This window comes from Meles meles, chromosome 3 (genome assembly GCF_922984935.1).
Source record: "Meles meles chromosome 3, mMelMel3.1 paternal haplotype, whole genome shotgun sequence".
Lineage (NCBI taxonomy): Eukaryota > Metazoa > Chordata > Mammalia > Carnivora > Mustelidae > Meles > Meles meles.
The window spans coordinates 84,635,069-84,658,933 of record NC_060068.1 but is presented as its reverse complement, the minus strand read 5'-3'; the positions used below and the strand labels follow the sequence as shown (position 1 = coordinate 84,658,933).

At 38.9% G+C, this 23,865-nt stretch overlaps 2 protein-coding genes across 4 annotated transcripts in view; one reads left to right on the top strand and one right to left on the bottom strand.

The window, feature by feature from the left end:
• The window catches only part of MRPS27 (mitochondrial ribosomal protein S27), an 87,776-nt gene extending 78,380 nt beyond the window's left edge, over positions 1-9,396 (bottom strand). Inside the window, exons 1-2 of one of the 2 annotated variants that reach the window (XM_046000896.1) lie at positions 9,306-9,396; positions 1,895-1,972 (exon numbers count right to left, since the gene is read on the bottom strand). In XM_046000896.1, the coding sequence (XP_045856852.1) occupies positions 1,895-1,945 (51 nt within the window). In that variant the 5' untranslated portion in view covers positions 1,946-1,972; positions 9,306-9,396. The remainder of the gene's footprint in view (positions 1-1,894; positions 1,973-9,305) is intronic. The other variant, XM_046000895.1, reaches the window with a different exon arrangement.
• Positions 9,397-9,492: 96 nt separating this feature from the next.
• The window catches only part of PTCD2 (pentatricopeptide repeat domain 2), a 36,011-nt gene continuing 21,638 nt past the window's right edge, over positions 9,493-23,865 (top strand). The window contains exons 1-6 of one of the 2 annotated variants that reach the window (XM_045998890.1): positions 9,493-9,610; positions 10,911-11,003; positions 14,383-14,512; positions 18,201-18,318; positions 21,020-21,098; positions 21,596-21,687. In XM_045998890.1, the coding sequence (XP_045854846.1) occupies positions 9,499-9,610; positions 10,911-11,003; positions 14,383-14,512; positions 18,201-18,318; positions 21,020-21,098; positions 21,596-21,687 (624 nt within the window). In that variant the 5' untranslated portion in view covers positions 9,493-9,498. The remainder of the gene's footprint in view (positions 9,611-10,910; positions 11,004-14,382; positions 14,513-18,200; positions 18,319-21,019; positions 21,099-21,595; positions 21,688-23,865) is intronic. The other variant, XM_045998889.1, reaches the window with a different exon arrangement.

The following is a 23,865-nucleotide window of genomic DNA, read 5'->3' as shown; positions in this document are numbered from 1 at the left end:
TGGCCAGAGGACCGTTTCTTAAATCTAATTAAGAAGAAATACAAGACAAATCCCCAAGAGGAATATTCTACTAAAAAAAGAGACTGGCTTCTTTAAAAATATCAGGTAGTGTACACCAAAGCACTCAGGTTAATGGGCTATAAGATATGTAACGAACTCTCAAATGGCTAAAAAAAAAAGTGTGTAGAGAATGAGAAAGCAAAAACAAAAGGGTCAAAATAATGACAACTGGTGAATCTGGGCAAAGAGTATATAGATGCTCTTTGTATTACTCTTATAAGTTTTTGCAAGTTTAAAACTATTTACAAATAGTTAAAATATCTGCCCCACGTACCATGGCATCTACAATAGGGCAGGCATTAACACGAATAATAAAAAAAAATCAACCTATTGATAATGGACAGAACTGATTCCATTTTACATATAAACAAAGGCAAAGTACTTTTTGGGGCAAAATCTGAAAATAAGCTGAATCTTCCATAGATGCAACTACCATGTAAACTGAAGAGGGTAATTAGATTTGTTCAAAACTTTGTTGAGAGTGTTCACCATTTTGTGAATAAAATTGTGTCTGACACGATAATGTCACTCCTGATATTGGACTTTGCCAGCATACCACATCTGAGCCATCTGCATTTCTATCTACTCACAGTGATTCTACATTTCAGTGCAAGTACGTAGTTACTTACCTTCAGATTCTCCACAGCTCTGCTTTGCTTATTAGCCCCTGCCTACATAGCCATTCCAGAATGTACAAACCCATTTTGCTCTTGCAATAACATCATCAGGGGAGAAAAAGATAAGTTCTTTGAAACCCCTCCCCAGCCCAAGCTAGCCATTATAGACAGCTACAAAAGAATGTCTCTCTCCTCCCTCCCCACCACTTATTAGAAGAATCCATAAACACGGGGGTACTTTGTTCTTTAATATAAGCCCAAAAAAAACAGAGAAAGAAATCTGGGGAAGAATATTAGATCAGCACTGAAACTGATCAAAAAATTACATCAGTCCCATAAAACCATCGCTAATCGCTGACTTTATCTATGTCCTCATGATGTTACATATAATGTATATTACATATTTTCAAAGTTCTCATCGTGTCAGTGACTTCTTTTAGAGATTTCTTTTATTTAGAGAGAGAGAGGACACGAGTGGGGAGAGGATATGAGGGGTAGGGAAAGGGAAAGAGAATCTAAAGCAGACTCCATGCTGAGTGTGGAGCCAGATGTGGGGATTGATCTCACATCCCTGAGATCATGACCTTAACTGAAACCAAGAGTTAGAGTCAACACTTCACTGACCGAGGTGCCTGTAGGCCTTGTTACTGTAGAAAAGAAATGCTGCTATCTGTGTAATATGACCTAGAGAACAAGGAAAGGGAAATATAATTAGGAGCCTACTGCCTGAGAAGATGTTAGTCAACTATTTTCCCTAAATGGTTTATATGAGATTATAACACTGCTTTCAAATCTATTACGTGTTAATAAAATAGAAAAGAGACAGAAAGAGCTCTAAAGACCACAAGTTAAGAAATGACAATAAAAAAGGATGAAAATGTAAAATGTATCTTTCTTTCTCTGCAGATAATATAAAACAGAGACAGCCTGCATGGTAATTAACTATATGACTAAAATGGACAAAAAAACAGGAAAGAAGAGAACTGTTCACCTGACTTAGGGAGACTAATCAAGGCAAAAATGAAATAGAAATTTGCAGGACAGCAAAAATGATTTTGCCACATGCAAAATAACAGTCTAATTCTTTTTAAGACTCAAAATGTGCTTATCCGAATGGGGTCATCATAAAAGCATTACTTCATAAATATAGCATACGAACATAATGGTAAACATAGAGTGACTGACATGACATATCTAACAGCCCAATAGGTACCTACCAAGGTGACAATGTTCTTTTTCTCTTGCTTCCCACTTGTGACTGTCCACATATGCTGCAGAAAGCAAGCCTCTTTCACCTGAGGAAAAAGTCAATAATTAACAGGTGTGGCTCTACGATGGGTTCAGTTTATATATAAGCTTTGTCATATTTTCAATGTACTAGGTTATATAAAGATTCTAGTATGATACTATAACCAATATCTCAGAATTCATAATTCAGTTCACGACAACATGCATTCCACTTCTAACAAGCAGAGAATACAGAAAAACCGGAAATTTCTACAATAATGTTATGGGTAAGAATGCTGGTAATTTAGGACTAGAAGCCATTTGTTGTCCCTAAATTATAGCCTAAGTGAGCCCTAGAACTCCTTCGTAGAACCTAAATACTTGCTGAACTGCTGATTAATTCATTAATCAAATGCTTTATAATCACTGGTTATTTCTAAAAACATTTCCATCTGACTTGGATCACCATATTTATCCTTACTTCACATAAAGCAAGGGTATCTTACCCTAGTGGTATATAAACAAAGCAAGGCAGAGTTAAGGTAACTCATGAGATGGCATAACTGTATTCCCAGCACCTGGCACAATGACTGGTATATGGCAACACTTGACAAACATGAGCTCAAGAAACGAAAAAGAAAGAATGAGCAGCAACTTAATTAACCAAAACTACAACCTTTTGTGTTTCAAAGGACACCATTAAGAAAGTGAAAGGACAACTCACAGAATGGAGGAAATATTTGCAATTTACTTACCTGATAAGGGACTTATACCCAGAATATGTAAATGGCTCTTACAAACCAAAATTTAAAAAGACACCCACTGAAAACTGGGCAAAGGATGTGAACAGACATTTCTTAAAAACAAACAAAAAAGCGCACATAAATTCCCAACAAGTACATGGGAAGATGTTTAATATGATTTGCCATTATGGAAATACACTGAAATACAACTTGATACTCACTAGATGACTATAATAAAAAAGAAAATAACAGCTATTGATAAGGATGTAGAGAAACTGGAACCCTCATATATTGTAGGTGACAATGTAAAATGGTGCAGCCACTTTGGAAAAGTTTGGCAGCTCCTCAAAATGTTAATGATTTGGGAAACAAAGACAAAAGAAAAATTACTAAATTTCCTTTCTACCTTACAGCCCACTGACAAGTCCTTGAAACAGGCAGAGAGTCACATTTTCCAAGGACTCAACTGCCTTTATGTTGATACTTTGCTAAGGGCAAGAGGCAATCTTAGCCCAACCCCCAAGCCCCTGTAGTCTACTTTCACATATAAAAAATTCCTTTGGAAACTTCCTTTATCTCTACCCCTCAGGATAGAGTTTAAATTATCTCCCAAGTATATGAACCACTGATATACATCTAAAGGATCTCACAGTTTTTACTACACAGTAATAAATGACCTTTCCTAACAACAGCTAGCCCCCTCAGGATCCTGGCTCACCCAACTTTAAAGTACATAATGGGTCATTCCTCATGACCCCACTGCAGCTCTTTCTGCCCTCTAGTCCTCCTACTTTAATAAAACCACCCTTCTGCACCAAAGATGTCTCAAGAATTTGGTCTTGGCCTTCGACTTGGAACCTTAACATCTTTCCTACATCATTAACATGCAGTTACCATGCAACCCAACAATCTCACTCCTAGGTATATATCCAAGAGAAATAAAATCATGTATGCAAACAAAAATTTGTATAGCAATATTTATAATAGCCCCAAAGTGAAAATAATGCAAATATCCAACAACTAATAAAAAGATAAACAAAATGTGATAAATTCTTAAACAGAATATTATTTGGCAATAAAAAGAAATGAAGTACTGATACAGGCTACAAATGGATGGACCTTGAAAATTTTGTTAACTGAAAAGTCAGTCACAAAAGACCACGTATTACATAACTCCATTTATATGAAATGTCCATAATAGGCAAATCTGTAAAAACAGCAGATTAGTGGTTGCCTAGAACTGGAGAGGAGATAGTCAGGAAAGCTTGTGGGAAAATGGGGAGTGACTACTAATGACTACGAGGGGTTTTCTGAAGTGATAAAAATATGCTAAGGTGATGATTGTACAACACTGTGTGTATATATATATTAAAAAAAAAAAGGACCACGGCATTCAATTATTGAAATGGGTGAATTGTAATGATATGTGAGTTGTATCTCAATAAAGCTATTTACAAGGGGAAAAAAAGGGAAGGAATTGCAGGTAAGTATCTCAAGGTCACACAAAGTTCATAATGCCACAGTGTGGAAGTTACCTTATTACCTTAATTAAAGGGAGTTACCCTTCCTTACCATAATTACAGGTCAAAACTTTACTAGAATAATATGCTAAATTTGAGGTCTAGAGCTTAAGCAATGATGCAGTAATATGAAAAAGCTTCCAAAGACTGTCTCAAAGAGGAACTAAGATATTTTTAAAGAAATAATAACTATTAAAAAGTGCCTACACTTCAAGTGGATTATTAAAAAAAAATTAGATGCTTGGCATAGTACATTTTCAAAGAAACATTTTTCATAGATTTTTTTTCCACGCACACATTTTTCATAGAAATGATGTTATAAATTGTTAGTTACACTCCTAGATTTGCCAAGAAGGATGAATAAAATCCAATGGCATTAGCTGTGTAGCTGCACAAGTCAGGAGTGGGAGATCTGAGATTTGGTCTGAATTTTACCAGCTGGTAGAAAACTAGGGATCTTGCAGTTACAAACGAAGGAGCTGACCTTGGTGACTGTCAAGGTCCCTGCATGTTCTTACACAGAAGCAAAAGAATAAATTCAGCTAACCCATTCATAATTTATAGCAGCATTTCTTTACAAACTGAATTCCAATTTCTAAAACCAGGAAGCTGTCTCCTTTCTGTGGAAACAAAAGCAGCTCTTCTGTATGTGAGCTGGAGCTAAGGACTATTAAGCTATATAAACTTCAGGATACCAGCGACGTATTCTCTATTATTATTATAATTTCTTACTTATTCTCTGTTTCTTCTTCTAGCACATGCTTCTAGCATAAGAAATCACCCTTTCATACTCTAGAAGGTAATGGTGGGGAAAGACAGGAGTCCAAGAATGCCCTTTGTGTACGGTTGTTCAAGGGGGTCACATGAACTGAAAACAAACAAGTGAGGACCAGTAAATCTATAAATGGCAAACCCAGCAACCCTTATATACATGAACCTTTAAATGTTTGCTTTGTAAGAAAGTAACCAATAATCACTTTCCATTTCCACTGAGTATAGAACAAAAGGATATGGATTCAAGGATAAAATAAAATCTTTAAAAAAAAAAAAAATTTGTATCTGGCAAATGGAAAATTTTCCTAGACCAAAAGAAACTGATGATAAATGTAGGAATGTAGGAATGAATGGCCAAGTCTAGTAGGCAGAATAATGACCCTCCAAAAGATGTCCACGTCTTTTTTTTTTTTTAAGATTTTATTTATTTATTTGACAGAGATCACAGGTAGGCAGAGGCAGGCAGAGAGAGAGAGGGGAAGCAGGCTCCCCGCTGAGCGGAGAGCCCAATGCAGGGGCTCGATCCCAGGACCCTGGGATCACGACCCAAGCCGAAGGCAGAAGCTTTCACCCGCTGAGCCACCCAGGTGCCCCAAGACGTCCACGTCTTAATCTCCACAGCCTGTGAATGTTAGGATACATAGCTGAAGGGTATTGAGGTTAAATTAAGATCACCAAATCGATCAGTGTTAAAATGAGGCGAGTATACTGGGTTATCCAGGTGAGTCCAATGTAATCACAAGGTCTTTATAAGTGAAAAGGGGGGGGAAGGCAGGTACTACTGATGAAGGATTATTGGAAGGCAGTCACGCAGGGACAACCTCCCCCGCCCCCCAAGAGGAAACCACCTTTAAAAGGATTTTACATCACTCTGGAAGGAGCCCTCCACCCCTTCCCATAAAATAGATACGTCGTGACCTAAAAATCTGCTTGGATGACAGATACATGGAGAATTAATCAGATTGAAACAGCCCACCAACAAGCCCACAAAAAACTCCTGTGGCAACCCCTTTGGGAGCTTCTACTATGATTTTGCTATTGCTCAATAAACCCTGCTTTGCTGCCCACCACTCTGTCTGGTTTAACTCTTCATTCTTTGAAATGGCATGACCAAGAACTGCAGGCACCAACAGAGAAAAAAATCCTGCAACATTATGATGTGTGAAGGATGGAGTGATATAAGGCCTTGACTTGCTCACGTTCAAGATGATTGAAAAAGGGGAGCATCAGCCAAGGCATGTAAGGGGTCTCCCAAAGAAGGAAAAGACATGGAAACAGATCTTCCCCTAGAGACTGCTGAAGAAAACCCATCTTTTTCAACATCTTGAATTTAGCGCAGAAAGACCCTACGTTGGACTTCTGACCTACAGAACTGTATGATAATACCTGTATGGTTTTAAACCACCTAATTTGTGGTAATTTGTTACAACAGCAGTAGTAAATTACTACACCTTAAGACAAACATTCCATTTTTGTAAGCCTTTTAAAGCAAGATGTTTATCTTTCTGATACTGTATAAATGACATCATTTAAAAAAATCTTTGCATTTCTGTATAGTAGTTGCAAGGTATGTATATTAACATTAGAATCAAAGATTTCCTTGAAGTCAGAATGTTAAACTGGGTGAACAATGGTAAAGTGGAAAATCTAAATCAGTTTCTTAAACTTTAATGTGTATGTGAACCTTGAAAAAAATGAGGGTTCTAATACAGTAGGTCTTCTGTAGCGACCGAGACTCTATTTCTAACAACTTTCCACGTGATACAGTATTAATTCTCAGATCAGACTAAAGTAGTAAGTGGATAAAACGTTAATAGCCTCCCAGGTTTAGGTCTGTCTGATTAATCCCACTCTGCAAATGCCACCCGATAGTATATATAAACCTTTCTTGAACTTGGTTATCCTTTAGCCTGTTAGCTTTGAGGGCAACCATACTCTCTAAGATCGAACTCTCCACCATCAAAAGAAATATTTACTCTATTCAATTCTAAAAAAGATACCTCTGAAGACCAGAATTTCAAAGTTTAGTGAAAGTGATTGGTTCTATATACTTACTCATTTTACAGTTATTTTGGCCTTCAGACAAATGTCTCCAAACGTTTTCCATCCAAAGAAAACCAGTGTGATTGTTAACACAGATACACTTTAGGCACAAAGTCTTAAGCTGGAATCCTTACCTGGCTAATAAATGGTATGAAATGTGGGCAAGTTGCACAGTCTCTGAGCCTCTTTCATGATATGTAAAATAGATTGCCTTGTTAAACAGTTGAAATGAGGGCATGTTAAGTGCCTACTCGAATGTTCACTACGTAATAGGTCCCAATACATTTGCTATCTGTACTCTCTTCATAAATTTAAATCACTTTTCTAGTTTTCAAGCACACCCCCCCCCTTATTCTTTAATGGCTCAAGATGTTATGCTGACTAAAAGTCAATCATCTGGGGCGCCTGGGTGGCTCAGTGGGTTAAAGCCTCTGCCTTCGGCTCAGGTCATGATCCCAGAGTCCTGGGATCGAGCCCCGCATTGGGCTCTCTGCTGCGCAGGGAGCCTGCTTCCTCCTCTCTCTCTGCCTAGTTGTGATTTCTCTCTGTCAAATAAATAAAATATTTTTTAAAAAAAGTCAATCATCTTATCTGCATTCTCAAATCTGGGATGGTCCCTAATGCCCATCTGGCATACTTCTATTACTTGTCTTATAGCTTCCCAGTTCCTGATTTTCAGGACTCCTTGCTTCTATGATCTACCTTAGTGCTTATTCAATAGCACCTACTGATGAAAATGTTCAATTCTGAGCTGTGCAACTGTGGCCACTAACTACACGTCTCTACTAAACACTTAAAATGTGGTTAATGTGACTAAAAAAACCTGAATTTCTTATTTGTTTGACTAATTTCAATAGCCACACGTAGCTAGTAGTTACTACAATGTAACAACACAGGTATATCCCACTACAAGTTCACCAGTTTAAGAACAAAATGCTAACTGAAAATTCTCTCAGTTCACCCTTATCTAATATTAGATGATTGCCTCAAACACTATGCAACCGTGATATTCTCCCTGATATACAATTCAAGGTCCTGTAAATTGAAAAGCATTTATTAAGAGCCATAAAATTAAGTATGCTAGCAAACAGGTACAGCAGCTAATTCTCACAGAGACACCAGGTACTGCACATACTGCTTTACCTAATGTGTGGCACTAAACATTTTCACCTGCTAGGTCAATCAGTTAATCCTCAGAAAACCTAGAGGCCAACAATGACTTTTCAATTGATATTTAATAGCTGTTCCTAAAGAACTGTGAACAACAGTGTAAGTATTGGTTTTTAATAGGAGCTAGAGGAAGTATGTTGGAAAGAGAAGATAAATGGCACCCGAAACATCAATTGTGATTATTGCATTTTAGTCCTATAATCATACACCTATCAGGATTTAGCTTGTATAAATGTCAACTTTTCCTAATGTCTTTACGCAGATCCATTAAAAACGTTTTGAGTGAGGTGCCATTTACTCAAATATCCAAGTACAGTTGACCCTTGAATACCACTCTCAACTGCAGGGGTCCACTTACCACAGTTTTTGTTTTTCCAGTAAATACAGTATAGTCCTCTAAAGCTTAGTTCCCTTAAGATTTTAGTAACATTTTCCGTAGCTCACTTTAAGAACACACTATACAATTACATAAAATATAAAAAATAAGTGTTAATGTACTGTTTGCTATGGGTAAGGTCAACAGTAGGCTTAAGTGCGGGGAGAGTCAAAACTTACACACAATTTTCCAACTGCCTGGCATCATGCCCCTAACCCCTGAGCTGTTTTCGGGTCAACTATACTTGGGAAATAGCTATGGCCTCTACACGTGGAAAACTGTGGCATTGAAAGGTCACTCAAAAAGTTGCCCCAGGTCGTCGGATGAGAAATTAGTACTGAAATTCTTATCCCAAGTGGAGACCAAAAGTCTTCAATTGTGAAGTGGTGAGAAATAGGTTTAGGACGCCCCTTCAAAGACACTTAAGCAGAGAGGAAAACTTCCTAGCTCTGAAGTGGGAACATTTGGGCTCTTCATGGTCAGCAAAGAGACGACCACCCTAACACAAACCCTGCAAATCTTACGCAAAAGGCCTCACGCCTTAACTTCATCTACTCTGCACACCTCTGGACGGACTAGCAGTATTTTGGGTAAGGAGACGGATCCGAGGCCACACTCCCCCTTTCCGCGCTACCTAACGCTCCAAATGGTTTCTCTAGCAACTAGATCCCATAAGCATTTCCTGTCCTCTTGAAAGCCCACGGTTCCCTTCACTTAAGGAAGAGCTCTCAGCTGACTAAAGAAGTAGCCCCACAGAAGCAGAACAGCCACCAACCTGCCAAGAAGAGCGGAGGCAGAGGCACTTTCCGCGCCACAAGAAACCAACGCCTCACTATGGGGGCTGCCATCTTGGAACATACCAAGAGGACGAACATCCAGGGATTGCGGGCAGAGGAAGGGGTGGGGTTATAGGCCGACGCTCCGCCCCCCCTCCCCCAGTTCCCGTGGTTGGTGTGGCCCGGGACAGCATGGCTGCCACAATTCGCCTGCCGAAGCACGACCTTCTGCAGGCGCTGCGGAGTTCGGTGTATCCTGGGGTGGGAGGCTCAGGCTCCACGTGCTGCCGCTGCCCTCTCGGAGGTATCTGCGGCCTCTGGTCGTGAAGGAGGGGAGGAATGGGAAAGAAGGGAGATTGACACCACAGCAGGCATCCCTTGGGGGACATAACAGCGCCTCAGTCACTTACTGGCCTGGAGCCCCGCAGCTTGCTCTCTCGTCCTCTGGTTGCGTGCGTGTGCAGCCCTGGCCCTCCTTGTGCCTGGGAACCAAAGGACAGCCAGGCTGAAGTCTCGACCTCGGGGCTGTAGTAGTCCCTCGGAAGAGACGACGCTGGTGTCTGGAAATCCCTCTCTCCCTTGGGTGGACTGTCCTGCAGTTTGGTAGCAAGGGTCTGCCTCTCCGAGTTTCGCGCCCCAGCTCTGCGGCTAATAACCTGAAAGACCTCGTGCAGGTTTCTTCATCTGTAAAATCGTCCCTTAATAAGTTTACGGAAATGATGAACTTTGAATATACTGGGGAGTGATAATAAAATACTTAACACTTGGTGTCAAGTATTATTCTATGCATTTTACGTATTTTAATTCCTTTTCTGCTCACAACCCTCAGTGAGGGAGGTTCTGTTCTTTAGGGAAGTGGAGACAGCAAGGCCAAGTCATTAGGCCAAGGTGGGATTTGCACTCAGGCAGCACAGTAGGACAGCCCTGCTCTAACAGTTCTCTGGGCTGTCTCCCATAAACAACACTTTTTACTGCGGTATAGAGAGGTCTTCAGTGCATGATTCTTTGACCAAGCTCCACTCCATGCACAGGCAAGCATCCGAAAGAAAAAAAAAAAAAACGTTTCCCAAACTTTTCTACTAAGCTGTGGTCAGTGATTTGTTACATCAGGAGGATACCGACAGTTCAGTTCTGAGAGGCCTTAACTCCTGATTTCACAAATGGCAGAACCAGGAATTCCAGTGGTCACAAGCTAGCTGTTTGCACTACACTATGAGTTTCCACCTAGTTAAACCAAAACTAGACCTACCAGTCTGATGTTTAAACAGTAACCTTTAGTTTTGTGCTTTTGTTTTTTTATTCACTTGTAATCCCATAACTAGATGGGGAATGTATATTTGTCTTTCACCTCCCAGATTCCTCTCAACCCATCTCCATACAGTTAATCACTAGCTCCTTTCACACACAAAAACGAAACTTGCTGAGAATTTGAATTCTTTGGTAGTTTAGAGATGTTTACTTTTCCACCAGTGACTTACTTGTAGCTGTCCAGATAGATTATTTATATTAAGTGAAGATCAGTTATTAGAGGCAATCAAGTTCTACGCATGTTTTTGCTTAGTACAAGGTAGTGAAAATCACTTTACTTTTTTCATTTGTTTTAGCTAAAAGATACCTACTTACAGATAGTATTGTGAAATTGGAAGAATTTCAGCACAAGAAGGTGGCTATTGCATATCATCTTCCTGGCACCAAAGGTAATTGAATGTGTTTTGTTAATTCTTTCAGTGATATGTCATTCAGGCTTTTTCTGTCTTTATTGCTGTTCAGTCTCCTTCAGTGATCTTTGGGAAAAAAATTGACATGGATTATTCTTAATTTCCTAGTCTATCCCTAAATGTACTTTTCATTTCATTTTCTACTACTATAGTCTACTACTCTCCTCTTGTCCCTTTTCCCAGGATCGCAGAGAAATGCTAAAATTAGTGTTGGAACCAGTCCTCTCTAGATCCACACCACCTAGTCTAAGGATCAAGGGTCAGCGGCAACTGGGAGTTTCATAGAAATGTGAAACTTGAAGCCCCAGACTGTTAATATGCACAGTAAAGTATGAGAACTGCTCAAGATGATTGGCTTTCACATTTTTGATGCACCTCTTAGTAAAAAGTACATTTTACATAGTATCTCCAGTACATCTTCAAACATAAGTGAAATATAGTGAAACAAAACCATCCCATGTGTGATGCATTTTCTTTCTTTCTTTTCTTTTTAATGTTTATTTGAGAGAGAGTGACGGGGATGGGGATGTGCTTGATCCATCACTTGATGGACTTGATGTCACTTGATCCAGTGACCCTGAGATCATGACCTTAGCTGAAATTAAGTGTCAGAAGCTCAACAGACTGAGCCACCCACGTGCCCCCTGTGATGCATTTTCATATTTTGCTCTTCGGCTAAAAAATTCAATAGACTAAAACAAAGATTTTTTTTTTTAATTATCAAAATATTAGTCATTATTGAGCCTGGGTGATGGACACATGAGAGCATAATGTTCTATCCCTGTTTTGGGCTTGTTTGAATACTTTCTTACAAAAAGCTGAAAACACACCACCACACTGGGTCTTACTCCTTTCAGCATTTGGGAAATCTTGTTGAATTCATTCCCTCTCTCCTGCACATTTTTTCCAGTACTCTAAATTCCTTTAAAACATAACAATATTCTCATCTCTTTCTTTTTTTTTTTTTTAAGATATTATTTATTTATTTGATAGACAGAGATCACAAGTAGGCAGAGAGGCAGGCAGAGAGAGAGGAGGAAGCAGGCTCCCTGCTGAGCAGAGAGCCTGATGCCGATGCAGGGCTTGATCCCAGGACCCTGGGATCATGACCTGAGCCGAAGGCAGAGGCTTTTAACCCACTGAGCCACCCAGGCGCCCTCTCATCTCTTTCAGTAACAGTTTAGGTTGTCCCTGCTGACTTCTTCAAATCTCCTTACTCTCCCTTTCAGTTGTTTCTGAGCACTTAATACTTATTGCTTCTAGCCCTCCAGAAATCAGTCTTTCTTCACCTCTCCACTAATCATATTGTTACATTATACCACGTGTGGAATGAGAACATAAACTTTAAAAGTGAGGGAGAATATGTTCATCTTTAGTGTGGGAGACTCAGTTTGTATTTTACCTCACTCTTCTTTTTACCCCTTTACCTTTTGGAGCTTTGTGAAGTTGGCAGAATTAGGGGTTCGTGTCATTTTCTAGTTAAATCCAATTGTCATAGTCATTCTAAGGCTGTGACAGTTGTGCATATGTTCTGAAAAGCAATTAATAGAATGAGTGCCAATTTATTCCATGGTCAGACTGATATTTATAAAATCCCGTCATGTTTCTTCATTAGGAAAACCCACAATGGTCCTCCGTCATACATCACATTGTGTACACAACTCCCTGGCTTCCTTGCTCCTCCATAGTAGACCTTACCCTTTCTGGAGTCCAGTATGATTTCCTGTTAATCTAGTCATAGTTCTCCCCTCACCACCCCTCACCCCCATTCTGTGATATTATTTATGCTGTTTGTCATACCAAGAATGCTCCCCTCTTCTGAGTTTTTCCCAGTCCTGTCCAGCCCCTTCCTTTCTCTCTGGTACTTCTCCACTCAGATCTGGTCTGTTTCTGCCACCCTGATTTCTTTTTTTCTGTATCATGTATATAGTTGGTCACTTGTCACTCCCCCCCATCATTTTCAGATTGCTTTATATAAATATATCTTGTTTTCTCAAAAAGACTAAGTTCTTTCAAGGCAGGAACCATAACTAAGCTTTCTTTGTGTTACAAGCACTTAAATATTAATTATTTGTTTTAAAATGCAAATTGCAGCTATTGAAATTTTGCATTCTTAAGGGTTATTAAAAAGTATAAGATGTAAAGTCATCTCATTAAAACTGTTTAGAAACAGTTTAGAAACAGAAACTGTTTAGAAACAGTTAATAGAGTAAATTCACTTAAATCTGACAAGGGACAGAATGAAAATGGGAACAGTGTATGATTTACTGGCAGTTACTATATGCTAGGCCCTGTGCTAAATGCTTAACATACATTATCTCAGGATATCCCATGAGGTAGCTCTCATGATCCTTACTTTACACATGAGAAATCAAGTCTCACAAGCAAGCATCTCCCCGTAGCATACAAGTGGCATGGAAACCTTTAACCGCGATATTGTTCTGCAAATAAAGATTGGAGGGTCCATAGCATTAACCTAAACCAGGTGGGCCTTCCTTTCTTCTAAATTGAGAACAGTGTCTGCCTCAGCTTCCGTGTTTTAATGTGTATTGTGCCATTCCTTTAAGCAGCCTTCCTTCAAAGCTCTGCGTCTTGGAGCAAAACCTGTAGACTTCTCTTGGCAGCTCACATGCTTCTTTGGTGCTGCCATATTTCACCCCCCATTTTGCTGAGAATCTGGTCTTTTCTTAATGCCAAGAAGCAGTGTTTCCTTTTGGTATTTGTTTCCATAGTCAATTAAATACAAGGCAGGGAACAGAGATAGAGTATAATCACCTTGATATGATTCTGTTACAGAGAGTGTTCACGGCTATTTAGAGGGTAGTTTTTTTTTAACCTCCTGTACATTCTGTAGTACTGTGGCATGCTTTCTGACAACTGAGTAGGGAGACCAAGAGAAATGAGCATATTTTCCTTTCACTTTTCCTGCTAGGTACCCTGCCAGTTGATAGTTTGGATGTCTTGGTTACTTTTTTTTTTTTTTTTTTTAAGTCTCCTAATGGGTCACCTATAGGGGCAGTTCTTTGAGGTAAGCCTCTGGGACATGAGTTTTTAAACTTCAATGTGTGAATCACCAAGGTAGTCAAAATTGCATATTCTTGTGTTCCTACTCCCAGAAATTGTATGCTACAAAGTTCTGAGTGGGCTTTCAGTCTATAGCACAGAGAATTTGCTTCACAGACCTTCTGTGACACTGTTCTTGAGGAGACTAGCCAGTGATGGGAGCTACATGGCCATAAGCCACGCTAAGTGCCCCTTTGCAATGTACCAGGATCCGGCTTCCCTTTCTTCTTGAGGTCAGATTCCTGATAGTCCCAGTCAGCCTGAGTGATGACCATTAAACCATGCTTTCTTCCAGCAACCTATCTGAGAAACATGGAAGAGAAATTGACTCAGAACAAGCTCATCTTGAAGGAGGAGTTGAAAACCTTGCTTCATTTGTGCGAATCCAGGGACGATATGGAACTGGTTAAAAATGTCATTTACAGGTGAGGCATTTCCTTAGAATTCTGCCAGCTGTGGTCTCTTCTCACTCTGTTCTTTGGCCTGAACAATCTCATCCATTTAACCAGGTTTCAGCTATCACTTGTGCATTGATGACTTTCAGATCTCTTGTCCACCTGCCTGCACTGAGTTCCAGACGTTTATATTCATTTATCAGACACTTACTGGATTCCTTCTATATGCCAGGTACTGAATTCATGCCTCAAGAAATCACCAGCCTGATGAACTCTGCTTCTGTGTCCCCTGGGTCTTCACATTCAACTTTTACAAATTGCCTCTCAGGAGACACCAGGGAACCTCTTTCCCCTAATCTCATTTGCTCTCCTCCCTGACAAGATAACAAATCCCACTGCTTCCACTTCCCTGGTATCTCTCATCTCTAGCCTTCCTCTCTCCGTCCTCATTACCAGCGCCTTAGTTCAGGCCTCATTTTATCTCACTTGGATCACTTCAGGAGACTTCTGGCTCAGCTCCCTCCTCCTGGCCTATGCTTGTTATGTTTCATTGTCAGTTTCCCATGTCAGGGGAACTCAGGGGTAATAACCTGCAGTTGGGAAACCCAGCAAAGGTTTCGCTTACTCAGGAAGTGTATGACCCAAAATCAACAGGCTTCATTTCTGAAATCAAATTCATGCTCTTTTTTTTTTTAATTAACATATAAGGTATTATTTATTTCAAGGGTACAGGTCTGTAGTTCATCAGTCTTGCATAATACCCAGCGCCCCCATTGTCCATCATTTAGCCACTCCGTCACCCCCCCCTTTTTTTCTTAACCATTCTTGAAAGATATATTGCTATACAAGGACCTGCATTTATATTGTACACCTGTAGAGAGAATTACTAGGTGTTTACATATAGAATACTGGAAGAATATGTACCAAAAGTTAACTGTAGTTCTCTGGCAATTACACATCTTTTTTGGTCTAAATATGAACTTTTTTGATTTCTTAAACTTGTATGTTATGGGCATTATCAGTTTTATAATGTGAAAAAATTAATGTTGTTTTTAAAAAGGAAAAAACACAGTATTATACTAAATTCATTGAAAGTTTGAAAACTCCAAAAAAGTAGAAGAAATGTGTCATAAATTCTGGTATTTCAGTTGTCTCTTTTTGCACACCAGAACTTAATGGCTTAACAAAGACAACTGTTTATTATTTCTCTATCATCTATTACTGTCTTTTCTCTATTATTACTGTGTGTCAGGAATTGAAGTTGGTTAGCTGGGCAGTTCTTTATTGGTGTCAGCTAAAGTCACTTGCTGATCCATAGTCAGCAAGGCTGACTAGGCTGAGCTAGAAGGTCCAGGAAGCTTCACTTGTATTTCTGATGCCTGAGTCCATGTGGCCCTTCTTTCCCCTTGGAATGTCTCACCATTCATGAGTCTAGCTGGGCTGCACTTGCACCCTGCACAAGTAGAAGCTCCAGGCCTTGTAAAGCTGCCCAGAACTGGCACAGCTTCACTTCTGTCACATCCTCTTGTTCAAGGCAAGTTAGCTGGCCACCCCACATGCAGGGGGAGAAGCAAGAGTTTCACCTCTGAATGAATCAACCACTATTGATATTTTCATACATTTTCTCACTGATTTTTTATGTGCAAAGATCGTGTGGTTTGTTTTTTTTTTTTTAAGATTTCATTTATTTATTTGACAGACAGAGATCACAAGTAGGCAGAGAGGCAGGCAGAGAGAAAGGAGGAATCGGGCTGCCCGCTGAGCAGAGAGCCCGATGTGGGGCTTGATCCCAGGACCCTGGGATCATGACCTGAGCCAAAGGCAGAGGCTTTAACCCACTGAGCCACCCAGGCGCCTCGGAATATTTTGATTTTTAAAGGTATTTTCCATGGCATTCCTTACATTTCTTAAGAGCTAACATATATGGAAGGTTTTCTGTGTGCTAGGCATGCCATCTCATTTAATCCTCACAAAAACTCTTTGAATTGAACTTTTATCTTCATTTATAGGTGAAGAAATTGAGGCATAGGGTGGTTAATTAATTTGCTCCTCATTATACAGTTAGTAAAAGAGCTGGGATTTCAACTGTCAGTTTGGAATCAGAGTCTAAAAATCCTTAATCACTATACTGTGTTGCCTTTTAATAACTTAATTCTTTTTTCCCTCCAGTATTATTGAGGTATAATTGACAAATAAAGGTCATGTGTATTTAAGGTATACAACTGAAGTTTTGATATAATTTAATTCATAACTTGTAATGAAACAATGAATATATTTTGTTACTTCTATATTTCATTTATGAAATGTATCTTTAAAAGTACATATTCTTGAGGCACTTGGGTGGCTCAGTCAGTTAAGCATCTGCCTTCAGCTTAAGTCATGATCCCATGGTCCTGGGATCCAGCCTTGTGTTGGGCTCCCTGCTCAGCAGGGTGCCTGCTTCTCTCTCTGCCTCTGTCCTCTCCCCACCCCTCAGCCTCCCCCTGATTGTTCTCTTTCTCTCACTTGTAGTCTCTCGCTTGCTCTCTCTCTCTCAAATAAATAAATAAAATCTTCAAAAAAAAAAAAAAAAAAGGGGGTGTCTGGGTGGCTCAGTGTGTTAAGCCTCTGCCTTCGGCTCAGGTCATGGTCTCAAGGTCCTGGGATCGAGCCCCACATCGGGCTCTCTGCTCAGCAGGGAGCCTGCTTCCCCCTCTCTCTCTGCCTGCCTCTCTGCCTACTTGTGATCTCTTTCTCTGTCAAATAAATAAAATCTTTAAAAAAAAAAACAAATAAAAGTACATATTGTTACTCTATTTGGCAATATATATGTTTAGGATACACTATCCATAATGTTACTGTGACTTTCCTCTGTGATTTCAACACAATGGTCAAAAGTATTCTGTCTTTAAAGTCAGCATCTCCCTGTAGTGTGTGTGTGATTTATGTACATGAGTCTTACTAAAATCTGGTTTACATGTAATCATGAGATAGTTATTTTGTCACCAGATTGTCTTCGTGTCTAAAACAGAAAGAGTTGGTTATTGAAAGTCAATTTATGCCAGCAATTTTCAGTTCTGCAGTTCTCACTGGTTGACTGACTGCTTATAGAAATCTCAAACCACATATAAGATGTCACTGTCTTTGAAATTAGCCTTTTCCTAAAATGAAATTTCAGAATGGTGTTTAATTTGTTTAATTTTTAATTGATGGTAGCTCACATAATGCCTTTGCCTAAGCAGAGAAAAAGAGAGATGGGTCTAAGTTGTAAAGTACATCTGTAGGTTGTCTGCCATCCTATATGGAGAGGTCAGATTTGAAAGGAATGGAGCGTGGAATCACTTCACTGCTTCCTTTAGATGAGGTCCACACAGAAACAGTGCCATTGTCATGGGCTTGCTGATGCAAGTTCCTGTTATTCCCTATGTATGCTAACACTTAGTTCTAGTGGGTTGTTAACAGATTGAGAAGACAATTACAGTGTACATTTTTCCATTATTTTATTTCACATGATTATGTATGTGGGCCTCTAAAAAAAACCCTGTTATTTAAATGCCTGGTACAGTTCTACACTCCAGAATTCCTCTGTTTATCCTCATTTCTGTACTTTTCGCCCTTCAGACTGAGAGTACCTCAGGCTTTATTGTGTTTCCAATGTTTAGCAGAGTATATTCCACAATCTTTCTTTTCTTTTCCCTGCATCCCACTGTTTGGCTCATTGAATCATTTTGATTACCAGGTACCATACAGAGAACAGAAATGTGACTTTCGGAGCGTATAAATTTGGACCACTTTTCATGAGATTGTGCTATGAGTTGGATCTTGAGGAATCTGCAATGGAACTCATCAAAGACCAGGTTATTGTCTTCTGATTGCTTTCACTGTCCATGATTTCGTTGTGCTGATCTTGCGGTGTTTTTAGTGATGTTAACAAAGGCATCTCTCTTACACATACTATTCCTGGATTAGATTTTCAGAGTAAGGCTGCTGGGCTCAAGGGATCACTGTTTACCTGCATTTTAAGGTGTCCTTGGAGTTCTTGGTATGAACAGGCTGAAGTCTTTTTATACAGAGGTATAGGACAGGTGCAGAAAAGCTATATGTGCAAATTGCTTTGGGTGTGACCTGGTACTGACCTCCTCTCTGAGAAGTTTTTCGTGGGTGATAGTTGAAAGCTGACTGCCATCTTAAGATTGCCTTTCCTAACCTTCTCATGTGCTTCTCCTGTGTGGTTATATTTTTTACTTCTGGTTGATGGCCACATTATAAAGTGCTTTTCTGTTTTCAGAATCCTTTCACATCTTCTGATTTTCTTTTCCTAAAGCAAAGATAATTATTTTTGTAATTATTTACGGAATATTTGCTATGTCCTCAATATTTGCTATGTGCTTAAGCATTTTATCTGTTTGATTTGTTTCCCACAGACCCTGCTAAGGTAGATACTGTTAACCTATCCATTGTACAGATGAGGAAACTGGGTCTTAGAGACATGATAAACTCATGCATGGTCAGAAACATTTATTTTGGAGCCAGGGCTGGCCACCTGGGTTACTTTTGTATTTTTTAGAGCCCTCCTAAGTTTTCTTTCTTTCTTGTACACTTCATATAAAGTGTTCTGTGTGTGGTGGAACTGTTAACTCTTGGCTTGCCCCTCTTTTAAGGACACCTATGGCTTAGAAAAATGACTGTAATATATTAGTAACCAAAGAAAAGGTGGCTTTGCAATGGTGTGAATTAGTTTGAACCAACTTTTTCCCTAAGAGACAAATATACATATTTACATTTTAGTATATATTAAAATTCTATAAGAATCTAATGAAACCCCTACTGCTTATCTTTAGGGGGTAGAAGTACAGGAAATTCTTACTTTTTACTCTATACCTTTTAGTATTGTTTGACAATTCAGTAATCATGTGTTGTAATTAGAGGGAAATGAAAATTTTGCTGTAATGATAGCCATGAGTGTAATGATAAAAACAAAAAGAAAATGCAACTTTCCTTTTTTTTTTTTTAAACTTAGACTCATGTCTGAAATACTCATATACAACCAAGTTTCCTGGATAAGCAAAATAAACTGAATTTGAGTCCCATGACCTAAAGCCTAATTCTGTGTAACACCACTTTCAATTTAGTGTGTTCCCTACCCAGAATCCTGTGGTGCCGCCAGTGTGCTAGCCACTAGCTGCCACTAGCTGCCACTAGCTGCTCTCTGGAGCCCCCGGACTGTGGCTAGTTCAAATCACATGTGCTATAAGGGAATGCATGATGCATTTCAAATCTTGGTATAAAAAAGAAGAAATGAAGTACTTTATTCATTTTTTTATTGATTACATGTTGAAATTATATATTGGATTATTTTGGATTTAGAGGTTTAGGTAACATTATTAAAACTGATTGCAAGTATTTTTAATTTTCTTAATGAAGCTACCTGGAAATATAGAACCACATAGATGGCATACACTGTGGACGGGGCTGCTCTGAGGACTCTCCATCTCACGTAGAGTCAAAGTCAGACCCCTGATCATGACTTAGATGCACCTTGTAGTATCTCATTGCCTGCCATCCCTCTTGCCCATTCCACTCTGGACCTTCTTATGCTTTTTAAGACATCCCATACCCATGTTCTCAGACCAGAGTGGTCTACATTCTCATTATTGAGGCTCTCCTTTACTTCACTGAGATCTTTTCCCAGAAAGCCTTTTCTGACAACCTTCTACTATCTTCTCTGTCCCTTTTTCCTGCTTCATTGTTCTTTATAGCCCTTACTGATAACTTGAAATTACATTTTAACTTTTTTTTTTTTTACAGGTTTTACTCCCATTTTCATTTTTTCCCCATGCCAGAATTTAAGCTCTACTAGATCATAAGCCCCACTAGAGTTAGGGCAGGGTTATGTGTCTTGTTCATCATTTCTTTATTTTCAATCCTTAGAATAGGGTTTGCATAGTAGGTTCCCAAAATAAGAACAAACTCTTGTAGAGCATATAATGACATATTTCAGTAACATGTGTTGCATTATCATGAGTAAAAATGTTGAGAAAAAAAGTCAAGAACCACTTTTAGTGAATTATTACAAAAAGTGAATTACTGTTTATTATTCATTTGCCAAAAGAGAATCAGCTGTGTAAGACTGTCCTTGCTCAGTTTTCAAGCATTCTGAAACCTGCCATTTCATATTAATATGCTGCCACCCACGTTGCAGGACCACCCCATCAGGGTTAATTGGCTTGTTTCTTTTCCCCTAAGCAGGTGAGCCATGTTTAATGAACATGTTCTTCAGTGTATTTTTGAAACTCTGAGAACTCTTGCCATGTCTCCTGTCTCTTGTTTGGTGTGCCCATTGCCAAAGGCATGACAGCCAAAAGAGTGGGCAGCATCTGAATTTTTTTGAAGAATAAATCCTGATATATCAGAAATTTATTAGAGAATTCAGGGGACCAAATGGATAAAGTATACACAAAAATAAGTCCTAGATAGAGAAGCTGGAATATAAGAGTAAATATTCACTAAATAGTTACAGCTTTTAACCAAACTGGTATTGTTTTTTTTTTTCATTAGCATTTACGAGGTTTCTTCTCAGACTCCACCTCATTCAATATTTTGATGGATATGTTATTTATCAAAGGCAAATATTCAAGTAAGTATTGGAATTTATGTTTGCTGAAAAATTCTGTCTTTGCTGGTGTAAGTATAGCAGTTGGGAAAAACAATGGACCATGCAAAAATGATGTTTATATTCCTGATGAATGGCTAAATTACGGAGATTTCATTCTTTGAGGTCTGAAAAACAACTTTATTACATTTTATGTCATGCCTTAAGCTAAACACCCAGAGTTTACTTACCTTGAAAATATAATAGGTTTTAAAATATTAGTTCTTGCTGTATGACTTGAGATATATATATATATATATATATATATATATATACATACATATATATGTATATTATTTATTTTATTTTTGCAATTTAGTTAATTGCTAAATAACGTTGGCAAATAGCTTTTATTGTGGTTCTGGAATACAATTTTTAGTGAATGGTGCTGAAAGGATTAGAACTCTGGGGTTCAATAGCCAAGAACTCTGAACTCCTTCCTATGCATTTAACACTGCCTACCCACTTGTCACTTTTCGTAGGTGCATTGGAAGTACTGATAGAGATGAAAAACCAAGATGTGAAGTTCAACAAAGATACCTATGTCCTTGCTTTTGCAATTTGCTACAAACTGGTAAGCCTGTCTTCCCTTAACTTTTAGAGCACTGTGGGTAGTGTTTGAGAGAGAATTTATTATTTTTTTTTTCTCTACAAAGAAAAATTTAGTTCCTCTGAAGTCTTTTTTCCATCTGGTACAGATATTTCCATTTTAAATGTGTTCTTTTTTAGAAGACTCAAGTTAGCCACATCATACAGTTTTATCACGGGAAAAGCAATTTTATCATCTTTCACTCTTCTCTGGCAGTTGTGTAGATAGGGAGAACAAGAGGTATGCTGGGTTCAAGCTCTGCTATAGGGTCAGTCCTCTTGTTATTCAGCTCAAGCTGGGCTCCACTAGACAAGTCTTTTCTGTAATTCTTGCCCATGGAAATCTGACCATTCTTAATCAGTGAACTCAAGGGCTACTTTATTGTTATCTGTAAATTTTTTGGTGGTTCAAAGTTGAAAAAAATGTCTATCACCCAACATTCTCTAATTGTGTTCTGTTAGTATCACCTATGTGACACTTAGCACTGCCTGATATTATTCTAAGTAGGTGAATGTTTCATCCTCCCCTCTAGAGGTAAGGCTTGAGGCGTTTTTGTATGCCAGCACCGAACAGCCCCGGTATACAATTGATCTTTAATAAATGTATGTGACATTGAAGTGAACTCTTTGATAACGGAAAACATGACTTACAAGTCCATATGTCATTACTGTATCAGGATTGTTTTTTGTACTTAGAAACTATTTCTCCCTCATTGATGGAATGAATCAGTAAATAAAGAATAACTGAAAGAGTGCAGCGGCCAAGGTTCTGTGCGTTACTGTAGACACTCGTGTCATTTAAACTTTGGAAACGTAACAAAACCTTATTATGGCAAAAATGAAGAAAGACCAGGCAAGGTGAATGAACATGGGCCATTAGAACACTTCCTTGATGGACACTGGGGAGGGTATGTGCTATGGTGAGTGCTGTGAATTGTGTAAGACTGATGATTCACAGACCTGTACCCCTGAAGCAAATAATACATTATACGTTGATAAAAATAAATAATAAAACACTTCCCTGAAAAGTGTAGCAATACCAATTTTCCAAAACAAGAGAAGCAGTGGGGTTATAGTGGAAAGAAAACCATCCTGGAAATTGAGAAACTTAGAGTCTAGTCTCAGCTTTAGCATTAACTGGCTTTGAAGTGGTCACTTAATTTATTTGTGAAATGAAAGGGTTGAATTCAAGAGCTGCAAGCTTTTACTATAAAGGCCAGATAGTAAATGCTTTTAGAGGCCATGTATGGCCTCTACCACATATGGTCTCTCTCACATATTGTAATTTGTTTTTATTTTTACAAATCTTTAAAAATGTGAAAACCATTTTTAGCCATAGGCTAGACTTGGCCTGAGAGTCTTAGTTTGCTCATTGCTAGATTATTAACTAATCCTTTCTCTATTTTTTTAAGATTTTATTTATTTATTTGAGAGAGAGAGAGAGAGAGAGAGTGTGTGTGTGTGTGCATGCACACGCATGAGCCAGAGCTGGGGCGGGAGGCAGAAGGGGAGGGAGAGGGACAAAAAATCTCCACTCTGAGTGCAGAACTGGACATAGGGTTCGATCTCATGACCCTGAGATCGTGACCTGAGCCGAAACCAAAAGTCAGACACTTAACTGACTGAGCCACCTGGGCACCCTTGTGTCATCCTTTCCAGTCATACCATTTTCTTTGTGAAACAGAAGGCCAACTGAATACACAACACTTAGGCATCAGCTTATTCAGCACTGTAATACCGAGCTTTCTGACATTTTTAGAGATGCCTCCTTGAGTGTATAATAAAGTGGAGAGAATTTAATTCTGCTATTTAGGAAGGCCAGATGACATTTCTCCCCTATATTGTATCTAAAAATAACTTGTTTTACTTAGTGGAGAGGAGAGTTGAAAAATTGAACTAGTCAGCCATTACAAATTCCAGGTCAATTCTGGGAACTGCCTTCGCTCATCAGATTCAGTTTTTACTTTAGGTTTTGAGTTGTGAATCATGTCATAACAGATAGACATAGATGCAAAGCTAATACTGTTCTCATAAACCTAATCCACCTCTAGCATGTACAGAGGAAGAAGATTCAGTTTTACCATTGCTCTCTGCTGATTTGTTTGTCGTTCATGTTCTTGGATTTGTTTTTAAGGTTTTTATTTTCATGGGATTCTCTCATGAC